Raw genomic sequence first — 19,053 nt, forward strand, 5'->3', positions numbered from 1 at the left:
GGTTATGTCTCCATTGGGCATTGATTCGTATTCAAAGATGATGGGTTTTTTCTTCTTGTTTCATAACCTACGAATGGGGTCATTATTGAATATACCCATGATATGTAAGGTTGTCTCAGGTAACAGTACCATATGTAGAACTATTACTGTTGAGTTTAGCTCGTTCTCAGTGTAGCAATAAGTTTGCCAGTTTTGGTGAGGATTCTTTTAACACAAGCTTACATGTCTAATCCCTCAGAGTTTATCCATTTCTTTTTTTGAACCATTTGTAGATGGAGGATTATATATTTGTCTTCCCAAGGTCTTCTATACAGTCCTACTGATCCTACTCTTACCAATCTATTTCGTTACCCAAAATGCCTGTTTCCTGGCACCCAAGATATCATCAGGGTGTTGCGTTTTCCCAGTTTTTGGATATTTTGGATGATTTTTTTTCATGTTAGTCCTTTATTGGCTGCTTGGCTATCTGATCTTTTGAGGATTTTTTTTCAGTGTAACATCTTCCTAAGGCATAAGCTTTGATAGCTAGCATGTATTTCAGTTAAGAAAAACAGAGGTGTACTTTCCTAATTAGTTTGATTACTCATATTTTGGGCCTGTACAAAAAATGCATGATACAGTTCCTCCGTTTAGTTTAGATCAATACCATACAATGTATCTGATTTCTCCTTCTCCTTTGTTGCCTGTTGAGACTATAGTTTGTTGTAAAGAGGGTTTCTGGGATCATGTAGTCAGTCCCTATTTGTAAGAAGGTGTCTGATTTTATTAATTATTCTTGGGGAATTATTATAGGCCCGAAATGTTTAGCCCCCATCCGATTTCTGCATTTGCAATGGAAGCATGTTTAGCAGTGTTTTTAGTTCATTTGACAGGGTTGTTTTCATTGACCCAGTGACACATAGGTTTGGCAGTCTTTGTGGGCTGTCTAATGTTTGGGTAGCTTGATTTTGTTGAGCTTTGGTTTACTAGATGGAGGTCCGAAGTCGTCAAATGTAATGTACTATTTGCTGCAAGTGCATTTAATCAGTTCTGTAGGAATAGAAATGACGATAGTCTGTATAACCATGTTTTCTTTCATCACTAGATTAGTGAAATTTGGGTTTTATTACTACTGTATAAGTATAGCCAAAAAGGCCATTTTCGGTTTTAGTCCCTAAGAGTTCTCCTTATGGTCTTTAGTGATATTATGATACAATGGGAAAACCACACAGTACTTTGTGAAAAACGCGTAATATAACTAAAATTAGTTAGCAAAATTAATATTCTAAAGTATAATTGATTTTAAACCAACAAATATTCATTTTTCATATTATTATACAGTTTAAGATATTAAAATTATGTCTGATTCCATGGGCATTATGTGTAATAGTTTTAAGTGAAATAAAGCATAAAATATTATTCTGGCTATTAAATCCAATACCACAATAAAGTTGTGTTTTGAAATAAGAATTTAAACTCTTGGAATTTATATTTATATGTTCGCACTTTTAAAAATAGCGGTTAAACAAAATTTCATAGATAGTGCTGTTGCTGGACCAACACCAGATTAGAGAGAAAACCTCCTTATTTTCATTAGTGTTCGATCCTTGTTCTACATCATTATTTTAACTAAAATAAACAACTGTTGGAATGGCCCTGCTAAGGAAAAATGTTCAGATTTTGTTCCAAAGTGTAAGTCTGTAAGCGTTAAATGTCCAAAATGACTTTGACTCAATTTGCCTCGCACACATTTCAGATCTCTACCAATCTTCCAATTTTATCTTCAAGAAATTTCATTTCATCACCAGTATTAGAAGAGGTGATTATAAATATTTATAATGGTATAGGACTTATTTATATATTGTCCTGCCCGTAGAAAGCCAAAACTAAAAGGCCGGAAGGTATAACAAAATGCACACTTATACCAGGAGACGGTGTCGGACCGGAACTCATGTACTGCGTACAGGAAGTTTTCAAGGTATTTATGATTATAACATTTAAATTTTTCAGGTACACGTGTTATTTGAAGTTTGATTGTGCAAATTGTACCAATTAATTTACCTTATGTTTAGAATGTATTCAATTTCTTGAATGACAAAATAGACTTTCACTACCTAAATATACTTTAATTTATTTTACATGGTGGAATTGTAGGCGATTTGGCATGTCAGGTGATCCGAGATGAAAGTGGCTCTGCTTACCTACTCAGCAGCAACTCCTCCCTCAGCTGTACTGCTGTTCATGACAGGCCCTCTCCCAACCCTCTTCTGCTCTTGTTGAAAAGATACCGTGAACTAGAGCATCTTTGCAAAAAGGTGGTAGTCTGGATACCCAAAACACATAGATTTGGCGTGGAAATGAAAAGGCTTTCAAGCTATTGTTGGGTCCCTCCTAACAACCACCAAGATATGACAAACAACACCAACAAGCATCTATGATATCTTTGACGTATTCACGTGTTGGATGTTCCTTATTTGTTGCTAAGTAATCAAGTTGGCCATTTTGTCTATACATTTGAAAACTGTCACCTAACACTTACTTAGCCTCATAAGTGTATTGAAATTGCTTAGTCTGGGACATCTGGCCCCCTGATGATAGAAATGCAATAAAAAACCTAATTAAAAGTAAGTGGAAGCGTTGATGAGCCAGATCAGCAGACAAGCTCTTACTTATCATAAGCACTGTCTGTCTATAGCCCTCGGAGGACCTGACTTGTAGAAGATGAGTCAACTTCGTCCAATGAAGAATTGATCAGCGAGGTTGACACTCAGACACTTAATTTTGGACCAAAGCCCATGTATGTGTCCAGCATGTTGTAGAGAAAGGTTGTTCATGTGTCCCACTTAATTGAAGGATGTCATACCTTGGCTCCATATAGAGAGTGTGCAGGAAAGAATTGTGATTGATTTTTAGCACGGCAGTGAATATCTAGTTACCCTGTTCCAATTTTTAGTGGAAAGAGGGCTGTTTTACTAGGTATAATACTATATGGATGTCTCATCTTGTGTTTCTTTGAGTATGTTGAGGCCGAATTTAGATATTAGGATGCCTGTGTAGTGCGAGAGGGCTGATGGCAGAATATTGAGTACCCCACTGACCCTCAATTAGACTAGTTATGTAATAGGTGCAAAGAATGATGGAGGAATATCAAGTACTCCAATTGTATGTAAATAATAAAGAATCTATTTAAGAGTTAGTGAGAGTGTAAATAGGTTTGGATTTAGAGACTTCTTGCTTTGGGGGCTGAAATAATCTAAATTGATAACCCCTGGAGCCCAATTTCAGCTACTGGACCAGATAAGTCTGAGATCTGATCCCAGACTGTCACCATCTGGGGTGGGTGATTCTTGGGGCCTGCCGTTGATTGTAAACTACAAAAGCTGGGATTGCCGGTGGATTGCGAGAACTTATAGGCCCAACTCTTGCACACATGTATGTACGATGATGTATGAATGATTTGGGGTTATATAAATGAGTGATCAGTTTTTTAATGTAAAATAAAAATTAAATAAATATAATCAGAGAATTGCTATTTAAAATAAGTTGATTGGAGAAAAGACATATTTTCATGAACAGAATGAACACAATAAGGTTTTGTATCTTGGTTGTTTCTGAATAATTTTGGTTTTCATATCCCTGCTGTTTCGGTCTGTCAGATGTGTTTTGGTTGTCACCATTTTGTGGTGATTTAGCGTGCCTGCCTCATCTTGCTTATATTTTGTTGCCACACATTAGGCACCATAATCATGAGTTCAATTCCCAACATCACCTAGATATCATGTACAATGACACCATCATCTAGAAACTAATGAGTGGTTCATTGTCACTTGTAGATCAATTTTTATTCCAAGTGTATTAAACAATAAATTAATTATGCTACAGTTGTAGAAACTCTGCATTATAGTATGTAAAAAATAAAATGGAAAAAAAAACAACTTAGTTTTAATCAAATTATTTTTAATTTATTTTTTAAATTTCATCTTAATAACTTAAAATAATAATAATTTTTAGGCCGCAGGTGCCCCAATCGAGTTTGAGCAGTTCTTTTTCTCCGAAGTTCATGCGAGTATGAGCGCTCCTATTGAAGATGTCGCAGCTTCCATTAATCGTAATGGGATCTGCCTCAAGGGTATTTTAGCAACGCCTGATTATAGCCTCACAGGTGAACTCCAGTCTCTGAACATGAAGCTGAGGCGAAACCTCGACCTTTATGCCAATGTTGTGCACGTGAAGAGCTGGCCTGGATTAAAACTCCGGCATCAGAATATAGATGCGGTCATCATTCGTGAGCAGACCGAAGGGGAATACTCTGCTCTAGAGCATGAAAGCGTCAAGGTAGTTTTTTCATCATATTTTTACATATGAATTTGACATCGTATTTATTTACTTTTTTAAGGGTGTTGTTGAATGTTTGAAACTCGTGACAGCAGCAAAATCAGAAAGGATTGCCAAATTCGCTTTTGACTATGCCACAAGAAATAACAGGAAAAAAGTGACTGCTGTACATAAAGCCAACATTATGAAATTGGGCGATGGCCTGTTCCTCAAGAGCTGTAATGAAGTACAATACTACATTTTGTATACTCGTGGATAATTTTTACGATTATTCTTAACAATTTGTTTATATTATGTCAGATGGCGAAACTTTACCCAAAAATTAAGTTTGAAACAATGATAGTTGATAACTGCACAATGCAGATGGTGTCTCACCCACAACAGTTTGACGTAATGGTCATGCCTAATCTGTACGGTAATATCCTTGATAACCTTGCCTCAGGCCTCGTTGGCGGAGCTGGAGTTGTAGCTGGTGCATCTTACAGTGCTGAATGTGTTGTTTTTGAACCTGTAAGTTGTAAATGTAGATAAGGTTCTTACAAATTTACCATGACACTGTTATTATTTGTCAAGGGTGCAAAACACACTTATTCAGAAGCTGTTGGAAAAAATGTCGCCAATCCTACAGCAATGTTGCTATGCGGTGCTAAAATGTTGCAACATGCAAATCTACAGTATTATGGTGATATGATAAGAGCTGCTATTGCTAAAGTGTATGTTGATGGAAAAGTATGTTTTTGTCTCTTTTTAATTTTTATTTTTTTAGCTTTATGAATATATTTTACTTATATAAGCAATATTAACCTTTTAGGTGAAAACTAAGGATCTTGGAGGTCAGTCAACTACAAAGGAATATGTCTATGCAATAATAAACAGCCTTCAACATGCCTGCTAATAAAAATTATATCAACATATTGTCGAATATTTTTTATTTATTTTTGGTAGAAACTACTCAACTAATTTAAAAAACCTGACCTTACTAGTCAATAATGAAGTATTTGATGATAGAAATTTTTTTTTCTGTTTAAGTAATACAATAATGGGAATTTTGTTTGTTGTTGTCTGTGAAACTAAATATTTCTAGAGTATTTATTTTAAATATGAACATAAGCTACTACCAATGAAATTCAGTATTGTTTTGGTTAAATATATAAAGAATATTTGATATTAATATGTTACACGTGTTCTGAAATTGTTAATTTTTAAAATTGTAGTATAATAAACGTTCCTCTGTAAATTATTAAAATTAAAAAAGCAAATAGTTAAGAAATAATTCAAATCTGTTCTTAAAGAACATATATTTGTCACACATTTAGAGAAAATGTGCATAAAAGGCTGTACAACCTTTACTAAACATCTGTTCAATACATTTAGATGTATCGTTTTTCGATCTTGCTCAGCGTACATCATATGACACAGAAAACTAATTTGAAATAATCAACAGTTTTGAAAGGTTGTATAGTAATAGTTTCTGAACAAGAAAACAAAACAAAACTATTTCCGTGAGCTGTACATACATTGGATTGTATATTTATTATTTTTGACCTGATCTAAATCAGGTGAGTTGATTTAATCGCTTAGGACAAAGCGATATACTTTTAAAAATATCTATCAGTAATGTTAGATAGTAGTTGGTATTTGTGACTGAAAGAAGTTTCATGTGTTTTGAAACATGGGAAATAAAAAAAGGAAGACAGGCACATTCTTATTTTAAGTACTAATTAATGTAACAGACGAAGAATATTAAACATTATGCTATTCCTGTGGATTGTAAATACTCACAACTTTTACATGTTACCAGGTATGTATTTGGATTAAAAAACAGCTTTGTCAAATAACACAATAGAATAACATTGAATTTTCCCCAGATGTTTAAAAATTAAAAATCATTAATTGTGAACCTTGTTTTTTTCGTTACTATTCTTCTTTACTTTAGTTTTTCTTTTGTTCGCCACCTCTTTCATATATTCTCCATTAGCTCAGATTTGGAAAATTTTGTTTATATGAAATGTAGTAAAATACCGTTATCAGGTACTGCATCAGACCAACCCACGGCAAGAGTGTAACTGAAGTTGGCAAGAAGTTATCAAAAATTCCTGTGATGAGACCCCATTTTTCTAGAAATGTTTATAGCAAAACAATGGTACGCAAATTTTCATTTTGTTAAGGCTGAAGCAATATTCTGAGAGTTTTTCAAGAAGGAGAGACGTAAGTGGTGACGACAATCTTACTGACATACCATCAAGGATGTTTCAATGTTCTCCTATATATCCCAAAACTGGAAATAAGGTATGCTATTACTATTTCATATCAGATATATACTACATACATCTATTAAACATTTGGTTAGTAATAAATCCACACTACACACATGAATTATGAATATTTATAGGACTAAAAAAACTGGTTCAGTTTATTGGATATTTTATAGTAAAATTAAACAAGTTTGAAAAGGTTTCTGTTAAAACATACAGAAAGAGTCTAGAAAATATTTCTGTAATCCCTAAATACTGAATACTTAAACCATAACAGATTTTAAAAAATATCAGTTTTTCAGTTGTCTTCACCGGAAAAGAGGGATGCAATTCCAGACAAGATTTTTGGTAACCCAAAATATATATACAAACTAGAAAAAAAAATCGGGAGTGGCTCTTTTGGCCAAGTATTCTCGGGGAAAGCAATTCCAAATGTTGGAAAAGATGTGAGCAAATTTGAATTATTATTTAATTGTTCTAAAGGCAATTATTTTAACAAATGATTTTTCAAGGGTGTACTTAACGGGAAAGCGATCAATGGTATTCAAGTAAGTATGTTATAATAATAAAAAAATCAGCAATACTTTTTAGAGTACAGTATAAAGTTACAATTAGTTTAATTGAATGCATATTAAAATGTCACTGATTGATAGTTTTGATATTGCATATAATATAATGATCGCACAAGAATATAATATTTATAATATAATAAGTTTAATCACTAAAAAATATATATTGATGAAGTATGTTCGTTTAATTATCATAATGCTGATGGCAGTTGAGTGCTGGATTTTTCATATGAAGTGAACTTTTGTTTAAAGTGTCCTGAAGCAAAAAAAAAATTTTTTTTTTGAAGGTTTATGTTGAACAACAGCTGCTTGAAAGTCTCCAATTAGTCTGGTTTGCATATTCCCATTGGTTTTGTCTGTCACACAGATTTTACCATTTAGATGTTTGCCTGTATGTATTTTACCTATTGAATAAAAAAGAACTGGGTTTTAAGGCTAGATTTTAAGTTAATAAAGTTTCCTAAATAGTCAATATTGATAGAGTGAACATTTTGGGCATGTAACAATTAACAAAACTTGAATAATTGTATTGGATTATTTTTTTATGAATATACTGTGATTAGTGTGTGGGTTATTTTGTTGTTTATTACATTTTTATAAATGCGTAATATAAATCCGATTTTCTTCTCTCTTTAAAAAGGTAAAATTGTAATAATTTGAACCTAGTTCATAGATTATATGGGTGTTAATTGTATTTTGTCTATATGTTGAACAAGTTGGAACCATAGAAAGTGGAAATATTGAAACAATTAACAATTTTCTTGTCATATTTCCTTGGAATATATGTCACGTTTATTATTGGGTTTCAAAATCTGTTCATATATACAAATATAAAATGTTTTTTAAGTGGAATATTAACTAGAATTTGGAAACAGTGGAACAGTTTTTATTGGAATGAAATTTGCTATCTTCTTATAATAATCTGCAACATGTTAATAAAAATCCCATTTTTCTCTCATTAGGAAAGTAAAATTGTAATAATTTGAACGTAGTTTTTTTTCCTTTCTTTTTTAATGAGGGTTTTTGTCCATATATTGTAGAAGTTGGAACCACAGTAAGTGGAAATGTTCAACCAATTTTAAATTTTCTAGTCTGGTTTTATTGGAATAGATGTCACTTTTGCAGTGTATTATTTTTCCATTTCAAAATCTCAAATAAACAAAGATAAAATAATTATTAAATGGATTATTATCAAGAATGTTTTATTGGAATATATGTCGCTTTTATGGTTCATTCTCATAGTTTGTAACCATCCAATTTCACAATCTCCTTACAATATCTTTAACATGATGTTAATATAAATTCCATTTTCTTCTCTCTTTAGGAAGGTAAAATTGTAATAATTTTGACCTAGTTTATAGATTATATTGTTATTAAGTCTATTTTTTGCCTTATCCTATGATATCCAGCCACATTAATGATTAATTGTATTTTGCCCATATATTGTAGAAATTGAAACCACAAAGTGGAAACAGTTTTAAGTTTTTCAGTTGTGTTTTATTGTAATAGATGTCACTTTTGGTTTATTGTTTATTATTATTGGATTTCAAAGTCTGCTCAGATATACAAAGATGTTCTTTAACTGGAGTAATAAGTAGAATTTGGTTTTCTCGACTTCGTTTTTGTAAATTTGTTGACAACATTGAAAAACCTAAAGAATAATTTGGTTTGTATATATATGTACAAATGAGTGTTGTTTTATTAGAGTAAAATTCAAAAAAGTTTGAAAAATAAACTTTCAAAGGAAAAAAAATGGGATGAAGAGAAATTGTTTTATTTCCTTTTTTGCGTTTTGGGCGGGATGTGCGTAAAAGGGGTGCGTCGATAACTCTCCTGGTGGTAGGACGAGTGGAACCCTTTCGAAAGGCGAATTGTGAGTTAACGGATCCAGTGTGCAGTGGATTTTCCCCTAGCTAAAATGTCGTCCCGTCTCGTTTTCGTCTAATAATCGGGTTCTTCTAAAAATTCCTCAAGAATATCGATTTCTTTTTAAAATTGTTTTTACATGGTGAATTAAAATAAATGAAAATAAAGTTTCCACGGTGTTTATTTTGTTTGTGGTTCTTTTCTTTTCTTTCTTTTATATAAATATAAACTGTAATTTATAATTGGAACGGGGCTGTAAAACGGGACGGTTCTTTGTGTGTCGAGTTTCTTTTGGGACGAAATGTCTTTGACGTCGAAACAGTACTCCGGAGACTTTGTCATCGGTGGAAGATATCGTCTTGTGAAGAAGATCGGAAGCGGATCCTTCGGTGATATTTATCTCGCCATCAACATCGCCAACGGAGAAGTGAGTTTTTATTTTATATTCTAGAAACGACATTTCATCATTTTTTTGTTACACAACACAACATCTGCTTTTGTCTCGGCAACACAATTCGCCCTAATTTAACCTAGAAATGTTTTATTGATTAACACAGCGCAATTTTCTTTCCCTTACACTTATTAGTCATACAATGCTGTAATACGCACTTTCTTTTCCTCACCCCCAGAATCTGGGACCTACTTTTCAAAAGGCCCATCTCGCCCAGTCGGCCACCTCGTGTTTTTTAAAACTTCTTTCTCTCTTTCAACGCATTCGACAGAATTTTTAATAAAGAAACACTTTCCGAAATAATATCTTAAAGATTTTGACTCGAACAATTACCATCAACGTTCTCTTTTACTCTCTCTTTTAAACGAACAAAATAACTAAAAAAAATAATTATTAATTATTTATACAATAAAAAAAAATTGCCCCTCAATTATTGGACGGTAGACACGACATAGATACGTCCAATATGTACAATAAGTCGGCCCTAAAGGTGAAATCGGACACTTTTTTAACAATGAAATTAAATTGAAGTAGAGGAATCACAACAAAAAATACGACTTTTGGCTATTCTTGCTTAATATTAACAAAAATATTAAAATTTACTTTATAAAATAGATTTTAGAGAAAGGGTGAAATTTCAATGTTCATTTCCCCATTGTAATAATTTTTTAATTATATATATACATGTTGAATATTTATTTTTTAAAAACTAAACAATTTATCATTAAATATTTATAACATGATGTTGACCAATATTGGTCGAGCACAAGGTCTTAAAGTGGCCGACTCCTTTTAACTTTGTGATTTGTTTCACATATTAACTTTGTCCACAGAAGAGCTTATAATATTTACTACATTTTTTAAATTTTAAACCTGTTTTGTATAGGGTGTGGAGCGACAAGATGTTTTAAAGTTCATGTTGGGTGTTGGTCTGTGAGTCGGTGAACTCTTGTTGAACTGACACTGTTGTACTTGTTGGGTCCATATTTTTTTTCCCCTCCAAAGTTGTCTTTTGTAACATGATACGCCTGTTTCATCCGATTTTTTTTTTTTTTTTGGTGTAAGAACCTGTAATTTGGTCATTTCCGATCATCAAAATCCATACTTGATCCATCAAAGACTTGAGAAGGGAATCAACCAGACACTGGACTGAGATGCTAAAACGCTCACAGACAAAACCGGCAAGGTCAGGCTGATCGAGATTGGAAACGACCAAACTACAAAAAATAAAATAATTTTGTCAAGAGGAGCTGTAAACATTTTAATTTGTTCACATCATTCAATATACTACACTTGTAACATCCACATCTCCTTGACCCCTCCTTCCCTGTTATATTTACATAAACATATTTATTTTTTAAGAACGAAACAAATTTATCAGTTAATATTTATACGTACAGTAAATATATTCCTTAACGTGATAAGGACCAATATTGGTTGTGGAGTGCAAGCTCATAAAGACACTGACTCTTTCTAACCTTTAATGTACATAAAAAATAGTATTTATGTAATATACATTGTCCATAGAATATCATATTAACCATATTTTTTTAAAATGTTACGTTTAATTGTACAGGGTTTACACACTTGTTCCATCCGATTTTCTTTTTTATAATGTTCAACTTCACACATCTGTTGTAAGAAGTTTTTGCGTATAAATTATATGGGGTAATGAAATAAATTAACAATTTTGATAATTAAATTGTGGGATCCATGAAGTCTGAAGGATGATGAACGTGAAGTTTGATCGTTTCTGATCATCAGAACACACTTGGGTGATCAAAGACTTGACATAGAATTCAACCACACACTAAAGATGCCGAAACATTTCCCACAGACCAAACAATTGTGGACAGAAAGATTAAATTTCATTTTGTCTAAATTTGTCTTTTATAACCTGATAGCCTAATTCATCCGATTTTATTTTTTATTAGTTTGACTTTACGTGTGATCTGTTGTAAGAACACTAAAGAGTATAAATTTAATAGGGGAATCAAATAAATTAACAATTATTATCAATTAAATTGTGAGATCCGTGAAGTTTACAGGATGATGAACTTGTAGTTTGATCGTTTCTGATCATCAAAATCCGTACTTCAAAAACGACATAGAAATCAACCAGAACTGAAGATGCTGAAATGGATCTCACAGATCAAACCAACATCAGGCAGACCAAGATTGGATATGACCAAACTACAAATTTAATAAAATAATTTCATTTGGATGTGCAAAAAATTATAAATTTGTTTACATCACTCCATCATACTGTACTTGTATATCTTCATCCTGTTGTTTTCCCTTACCTGAATTAAGAACCTCGCCTTTTACTTTCACATTGCAAAATCCCCTCCGAGAACAACACCACAAAGTATGGTAATGAGTATCTTCCTGAAAATCCTCACCCTTGCATTTTCCGTAAAATTTTGATCAAATACAACAGTTTCACTATCTTGAAATGACTAATTGTTGACAGACTCCTTGTCTCAGCCAGTCCTGAAGTTGGTCAAAAAATATCTCATGGTTTAAATGTGATGAATCTTTAAAATACAAATTGTAAATAGCTTGTATTATAAGATAAAAAATAATAATGATAATAAATAATACAAAGTTGGTCAAAATGAGTTTCCTGTCGGTAAAAACAACTAATTTCTCCTTTGCAAAACCCCTGGGACACTTTCACCTATTTTCTGAGCTAAGGTCTTTGAAATCGAATTTAGTCCCTGTATGTTGATGTAGATTTAGTATTCGGAGTGAGAAATATACTGTACCCTTTGAACCTATAGCACTCGGATGAGCCCTAGTACATCAAGAAATTTGATTAGTATGCCTGATTTCAATGGTTGAATTTCTTCTATTGTTGCATTATACATCCCAAAACACTTCTTCCTGTTTTGTTGTAGGTTAGTGCATCTAGATGTACTATGTTAGATTATATCATAAAAGAGTAAAACAGTGTTCTGTTATGCTTATTCTGTTAGGATTTGAAGTTGTAAGGATAAGGATAGTAAAGAAGTGTTCAGAGTGTTATGATCAAATATCATTAATTCGAAGCTAGTTAGAGTGCTTAACACATCACAATGTTTAAAAGTAATGAAGTCACATTGATATTTGTCAGGATATGATGGGACTGAATGAGATAAACTAGTTTTGATAAACTTGTATAAGAAGAGGAAGTAGAACTTGAAAAATTATTGAATTTATCAACAGAATCAGAATAAAGAACTGACACTTCAGGAAACTTAAAGAAATGTGCGATGTTGGACCTACTATAATGAAGTGTTTCCATGATTTATGCCTAAAAATTAGAGTAAATTTGCAATAGATTTAGTTAGGTTGCAGTACATAAGAAAGCCTTAAAATCTAACTCACCTCAGAATTGTAAAAAAAGATTTAATATTATATTTAAGAAGAAGTTAATTGTAGTATTAATTCTTTATTATATGTCACTTAATACTGTATTATATATGAAATTTATAAATGTAAGATCAGTAGCTAAGTTTCTCCTGTATGTAAACAAAATGCCTGATAGTAGTTTTGTTATGAAAGAACAGTAACTGATAATACAAAATTCTTTTAAAATAAATAATGAATTTGATAATAGTGCATTGAATTTAGTTAGTGGCTCTATCAGATGTTTAATCTAAAGTTAAGTTAAATTTAGAAAAGAAAGATAAGTATTTTCTATTAACATAAATGACTTTCCAAAAAATTAAATTTAATATATTGTTATTTTTTATATATAAATATATATATTAGTTCTATATAATATATATATTAGTCAATTTATTAGTTATATATCATAAATTATTTTATTTATTTAGTTTAATTTTTCAATCTTCCTACCCTTGCTGGTAGGAATGAAATGAAAATGAAATCTGAAGATTGCATTTTAGTATTTCAACTGTACCAACAAACAGGCGAGACAGTCAAAGACATTACAGGTTCATCACCTTGACACCATAACAATAGTGATAAATAAACTTGTTGGTTGATCAATGATGAAGTATAAAAAGTAATAAAGAAAAATATGCCCTGTTATTGATATTATTTCAAACAAATATATTTATTTTAACCATTAGGACAAAGTATATAGTGCCGTTTTGATAAAAATTTAATCAAAATATGAGTTGGTAATTTTTTCAATGCGCTTATTTTGTATAGCTTTAAGGAATGCGTTTTGTTTGTTTCAGGAATAAATAACATTTTGATTTTTTCCCCTTTTGTAGGAGGTCGCAGTGAAAGTAGAGCCAATTCGTGCAAGACACCCTCAACTGCTTTATGAAAGCAAACTCTACAAAGTACTTCAAGGAGGAATAGGAATTCCTCATATAAGGTATAATTGAAGTCATTGTTCAAATGATGGAATGATCACAAATTATGAATTTTGTTTAGTTTTTAGATATAAGATGAAATTATATTTATTTTAAAGTAGCAATACATTTTTGTATAGAAACTTTTAAACTAGAATATGTTTGTATTCTATACTCTATATCAGCAGCTAGAAAGTGTTAAACTTTGTTTTGTTAATGCCTTTATGTGATTTTTACTACTTTGCTAACCTATACGTAGACATGTATTGGAGTGAAAATATTTGTTTTAGATGGTACGGTCAAGAGAGAGAGTACAATGTCTTAATTATGGACCTGTTAGGCCCTTCCTTGGAGGATCTGTTCAACTTCTGCTCGCGACGGTTCACAATCAAAACCGTCCTCATGTTGGCTGACCAAATGATCGGCAGAATTGAATACATTCACTCGAGGTCTTTCATTCATAGGGACATTAAGCCAGACAATTTTTTAATGGGCATAGGTCGTCACTGCAATAAACTGTTCCTCATTGATTTCGGCCTTGCGAAAAAATTCAGGGAAAATAGAACTCGAACGCACATCTGTTATAGAGAAGATAAAAACCTTACAGGCACCGCGAGGTACGCTTCCATTAATGCACATCTCGGTATCGAACAAAGGTAAATTTATGTTAATGTTAATTTTCTGATTTTGTCCTTAATTGAGTGTTTTTAAATTTCATTTTAGCCGTCGGGATGATATGGAATCACTGGGTTATGTAATGATGTACTTCAACAGAGGCAGCCTTCCGTGGCAGGGTCTTAAGGTAATTATTATGATAATCTATACATTGTGAAAAAGGTTGTTTTATAAAGGCCAAACAGGTTCAAAATTATTATTTATAAAAAAATTACTTCAATTTTTTGTTTTATTGTCAAATGGTGTTTAAGTGGTTTACTTAGTTTAATGCTACATAAATTTCAATATAACTTAATTTTTTAGGCTGCAACAAAGAAACAAAAATACGAAAAAATAAGTGAAAAGAAAATGTCAACACCTGTTGAAGTTTTATGCAAAGTAAGTTTTGCAATTCAAAATTTTAAATTTCATATGTCAAAATGAAAAAAATCACACATTAACATTCTTTTGTGTTTACAGGGTTTCCCTGCTGAATTCTCCATGTATCTAAATTACTGCCGAGGGCTGAGATTTGAAGAGGCTCCCGATTACATGTACCTTAGACAGTTGTTTAGAATACTGTTTAGGACGCTGAACCACCAATACGATTATACATTCGACTGGACAATGCTGAAACAAAAGAATCAGCATAGCTCTGGGGTACCTCCCGCTGCCGTATCCCTGCTTCCTTCTGGCAGTGCTGGTGCTGGCGGAGCGGGGGTGACAGCTGGTGGTGGAGCTGGGGCAGGAGGAAATGGTGGTGCCACCGGACCACAGCCGGGAGGAGCAGGTGCACAAGCTCAGCCCCCGCAACAAACACAGTCGGGTCTTCAGATTCCAGGTGAGCGATCGGTGATACGATGGCTCAACGAAACAAAACCTACTAGTACCAGCAAGCGACACCCCTCCCATCACAGTACTCTAACTTAAGAGTTTTCTTGTATTAAAACATAATTTACAATGAAAAAATACTTAAAGTTTAAAACATTTCACAATAAAAAAAAAAAAGTTTTGGCAAAAAGTTATTTCATTTTTATTGCTTAGTTTATTTTTTTGTTTAAACACTAGTTGAGTAATGAGTTTATTATTCAAAGCTAAACAAGTTATTTATATTTGAATAAAATTTGTAAAAATTCGCTTTTTGTACTTTATAAATAAACAAATATGTAACACAATTTTTAAACCAATTTTGAATTGATGCCAACAATTTTAGACGTTTCGCAAAAAAAATTTTGTGAATAAAATTCATATAACCATAAATTCAAATGGATTTAGATTTCTTTAGTCTCTAAGAAATCTATTTCCTCTTCATTTTTTTTTTCTTCTTTTGCTTTTAGTTTTCATTTTAGTTTCCTCTTACAAATAATTTTTGATTATTGAAGAATTACCCATCCACAGGTGAGGCAAATGTGAGAACTACATTACACAGGAGAGAGTCGTTGCATTTAACGAAGAATCCAAAGAAAAAATTCCCGATATATTAGAAAATCTCTTAATTAGAATCTAATTAAATATTAATTTCAAACTGTCTCAATTAGTTTTTCTTCTTAAATAAGGAATCGTGAATGTAGTCCAAAGCTCTGCCTTTGAAATTATTTATTAGTAACATCATATACGATCAGTTCGGTCAAAAGTGATAGTCTTGCAGAAATCTCACGGACAAAAGACCATCCATCGTAGCTTTTTTTTGACCTTTTACGTGAACTACTTTTTTTCTGAATTTTGTTATTATTTTCTGACACATGTGAATTTAAAAACACAGTTTTTAAAAGTTATTCTATTTCATCTATGTTAAAATGTCGATCTTTTACTTTTTTTAATGGAATTCGATGAACCTTGATTTTTGTTTGCCTGATTTAAAAAAAGAAAATACATTAACATTGGGTGTCTCTTTAACTTTTACAAAGTTGTTTTTAAATATTACAATGAAAATAATTCCTCAAACTAATTTATTCTGCTGATTTTCAACCTTTTTTAGTAAGGGGTTAATGGGAAATTGGGCGGGCTATATGAAACTTTAGAAATGCAATATAAAACCTAAGTTTTATATTTTAAGCTTTAACAATAATTGTGTTTACAGTTCCTCAGCACTGTGCTTAGTAACTAATATTGTGTTATACAATAATGTTTATTACATAATATATTATTTGCATGTAAAGACTAAAATTAACAAAAGGCGTGTTTTTTAATAAATTTATATTTCTAAAAAACTTGAAATGAATTAAATAATTATTTTTACTCCTAAATAAAATTATTATTTAAAAATTGATAACTGCCTTGATCAGTGTGTATGATCTAATTTTTAAAAATTACAAAACTAACCAACATAACTTTTACCACATAATTTACGCTGTTTACATATTACATTACGTATGAATTGACTGACTCAGTATATGTTTAAATCGTTGATCTGACTAAGCAAGGTCAGAGTCATTTTTGTGACATTAACATCTCCAAATTTATAGTCTTTTTGCGTGTGCATGTGTCTAATTTTTATGAGGAAATTTTACAAGATTTCTCCATTATATTGAGTTCATTGAACCTTACTTTTATTTGAAAGAGGATAATTTGTTAATTCTTTTAGAATAGGCAAATTTTTGTGTGTAAATATTGTTTTAAAATGTGTTTTTACAATGGTTTTATATTATCTCATCAGGAATACGTGAAGGGATGCGAGCACTATGAAGAGACCAGCCGTAGAGCGACCACACTTGGTACCCAACAGGAAAAGGATTGAGAAAGGATTATGGTGTACCATAAAGTTTGGCGAGACAAATGCAACCATTGATATGTTACAGTTGTATGGAATACCAGTTGGTTCATACGGTTTTCTGGAAAATTTCTAGTGGACCTACTTCAAATTAAAAAGGATAACATTAATAAAATAAAATAATCAAAAATTCAGATATCAGTATGAAAAATTGCCCTTTTGCCACTGGCCAAATTTTGATTCCATGTACACAATCATTTAGTACTATATTCATATAGCAAATACACTTTGAAAAGGCCTAAAACTTCAATTGTGGATTAAAATTACTTCACCTTCCTTTTCATTATTATTTTTTATTATTACATTATTATTATTATTATTATTAAAAGGTTTGTCTATTTAGATTTAAAACAGAATTGTAGATTGTAGTTTTTTGTCAAATAGCGTTCATTTTTCCATACCAATTTAACAAAATTTAAAAAAAAATTAAAGTTAAAAAATGTGTCAAAAAAGGGAAAAAAATAAAAATGTATTTAAAAAAAAGAACGGAGAGGGCAAACATTTTTATAAAGCCTTCATTAATTAATGTAAATAGTTAAAAAATTAGATGTTAACTTAAAAGAAAAAATATATAAATGTAAGGCTAATATGTATAGCATTAAAGTAATATGGTAAGAAACCTGTGGGTTATGCAAATGAATTTATCAGTTTATAATTGACTTTTATTTTTTATTTATTTACTTGATCCTTGACAAACGTGATATTACGTCAAGCTTCGTTTATTTCATTCTTACAGTTAAACACAAATTTTATTATATTTCAAAATGTTATTTGCTCCCCTATGAAAAATGTGTAATTAACATTTTGCTTTGTTAACTTATGAATATGGTATTTGAATGGTTTGTACTCATAATTTCAAGTAGGGTTGATTGATGTTTCAAAAGAAGATGGTATTTTTGTTTAAAATTATATGAAAACCATAAGATGGTGTTTTTAAATAGTATTAATTTTGCTTATTCTCTCTGTTTCATCTACACTTGCACTCTAATACTCTCCTAAAACACTGTTTGTTGGTAGCTTTATCATAATATATATAGATTAAGATTTACTTTCCTTTTTTACTTTAAGCCAGTTATTTTTGTTTCTCTTTTTTTTAATTTACTTATTAAATGTAGTTTTATGATATTTACGTATATAGAAAATAAGCTTTCTGTTCTGAAATAACAACCCCATCTTTAAAACAAAAAATGTCAATGTTTTTAAAAGATGTTTAAAAAGTGAGGGAAGTGGATTTGGAAGTTGATCAAATCTAAATGTTCTATGAATATTTGTATATTAATAATGTGCTATGAATACATAATAATACAATTAACAATAACATTTCTTAGGTGTATATGTGTGCATTTTTGTATGTGTGATGTACACATGCACATAAAACAAACGTAAACAAAAAAACTTGTATTTAATTTTTATTGTGCAACTATTATCCCTGTTTGAATAGATGGAAATAGGAGTTTCCAAATTCATTTCTGGAATCCTTAGATCTCTTTGTGTATTGTAATTTGTGACTGGAAAGGAAAAGAGTACACAAAAATTGAGAAAAAAGAAGCAAATATATGAGGGACGGGCAAAACTAAATTGTTTTTTGTTTTTTTTCCCCCTTCAAATTCCTCATTAATTTATTTCACAGTTATCCTTGTACAATTAATATAACTTTTAATTTTTGTACAATTATTTTAAGAAAAATATGTAAGTGTATTTGGTTTTTGGGTACATAAACAATTTATTTATAAGAGCTAATAAATATTGAAAAATTGTTATTTTTTCTCAAATTAATGTTTTGTATGGAAAGAAGAAGTTTCGAATGGATGAATTCATAAACAAGGTGTATTAAAAACAGATTGATGCTCTTTAAATTGTGAAT

The 19,053-nt window shown here is 31.2% G+C and overlaps 2 protein-coding genes across 5 annotated transcripts; both read left to right on the plus strand.

Annotated features, from left to right (window-relative positions):
- Positions 1 to 1,541: 1,541 nt before the first annotated feature.
- Positions 1,542 to 6,214, plus strand: LOC106667821 (isocitrate dehydrogenase [NAD] subunit beta, mitochondrial-like). Its single transcript, XM_014396022.2, has 8 exons — positions 1,542 to 1,671; positions 1,736 to 1,798; positions 1,856 to 1,957; positions 3,991 to 4,314; positions 4,376 to 4,540; positions 4,615 to 4,824; positions 4,888 to 5,043; positions 5,126 to 6,214. Exons 1-8 carry the CDS (start codon positions 1,630 to 1,632, stop codon positions 5,207 to 5,209), a joined length of 1,146 nt encoding a protein of 381 aa, XP_014251508.1. The 5' UTR covers positions 1,542 to 1,629; the 3' UTR covers positions 5,210 to 6,214.
- LOC106667799 (casein kinase I) lies at positions 5,898 to 18,767 on the plus strand. Of its 4 annotated transcripts, none has more exons than XM_014395976.2 (9): positions 5,898 to 6,115; positions 6,346 to 6,603; positions 6,872 to 7,015; positions 7,082 to 7,117; positions 13,682 to 13,788; positions 14,056 to 14,421; positions 14,489 to 14,567; positions 14,744 to 14,818; positions 14,900 to 15,555. In XM_014395976.2, exons 2-9 carry the CDS (start codon positions 6,562 to 6,564, stop codon positions 15,347 to 15,349), a joined length of 1,299 nt encoding a protein of 432 aa, XP_014251462.1. In that variant the 5' UTR covers positions 5,898 to 6,115; positions 6,346 to 6,561; the 3' UTR covers positions 15,350 to 15,555. The 4 variants fall into 4 exon arrangements, with proteins under 4 accessions (XP_014251462.1, XP_014251480.1, XP_014251472.1 ...); XM_014395994.2 differs by lacking the exon at positions 5,898 to 6,115 and adding an exon at positions 17,076 to 18,767 and having other exon boundaries at positions 6,381 to 6,603; positions 14,900 to 15,260; XM_014395986.2 differs by lacking the exon at positions 5,898 to 6,115 and adding an exon at positions 15,818 to 15,949 and having other exon boundaries at positions 6,381 to 6,603; positions 14,900 to 15,260.
- The last annotated feature ends 286 nt before the right edge of the window (positions 18,768 to 19,053 follow it).

The sequence above is a fragment of the Cimex lectularius genome, unplaced genomic scaffold, assembly GCF_000648675.2.
Source record: "Cimex lectularius strain Harlan isolate CLEC.00 unplaced genomic scaffold, Clec_2.1 scaffold209, whole genome shotgun sequence".
NCBI lineage: Eukaryota > Metazoa > Arthropoda > Insecta > Hemiptera > Cimicidae > Cimex > Cimex lectularius.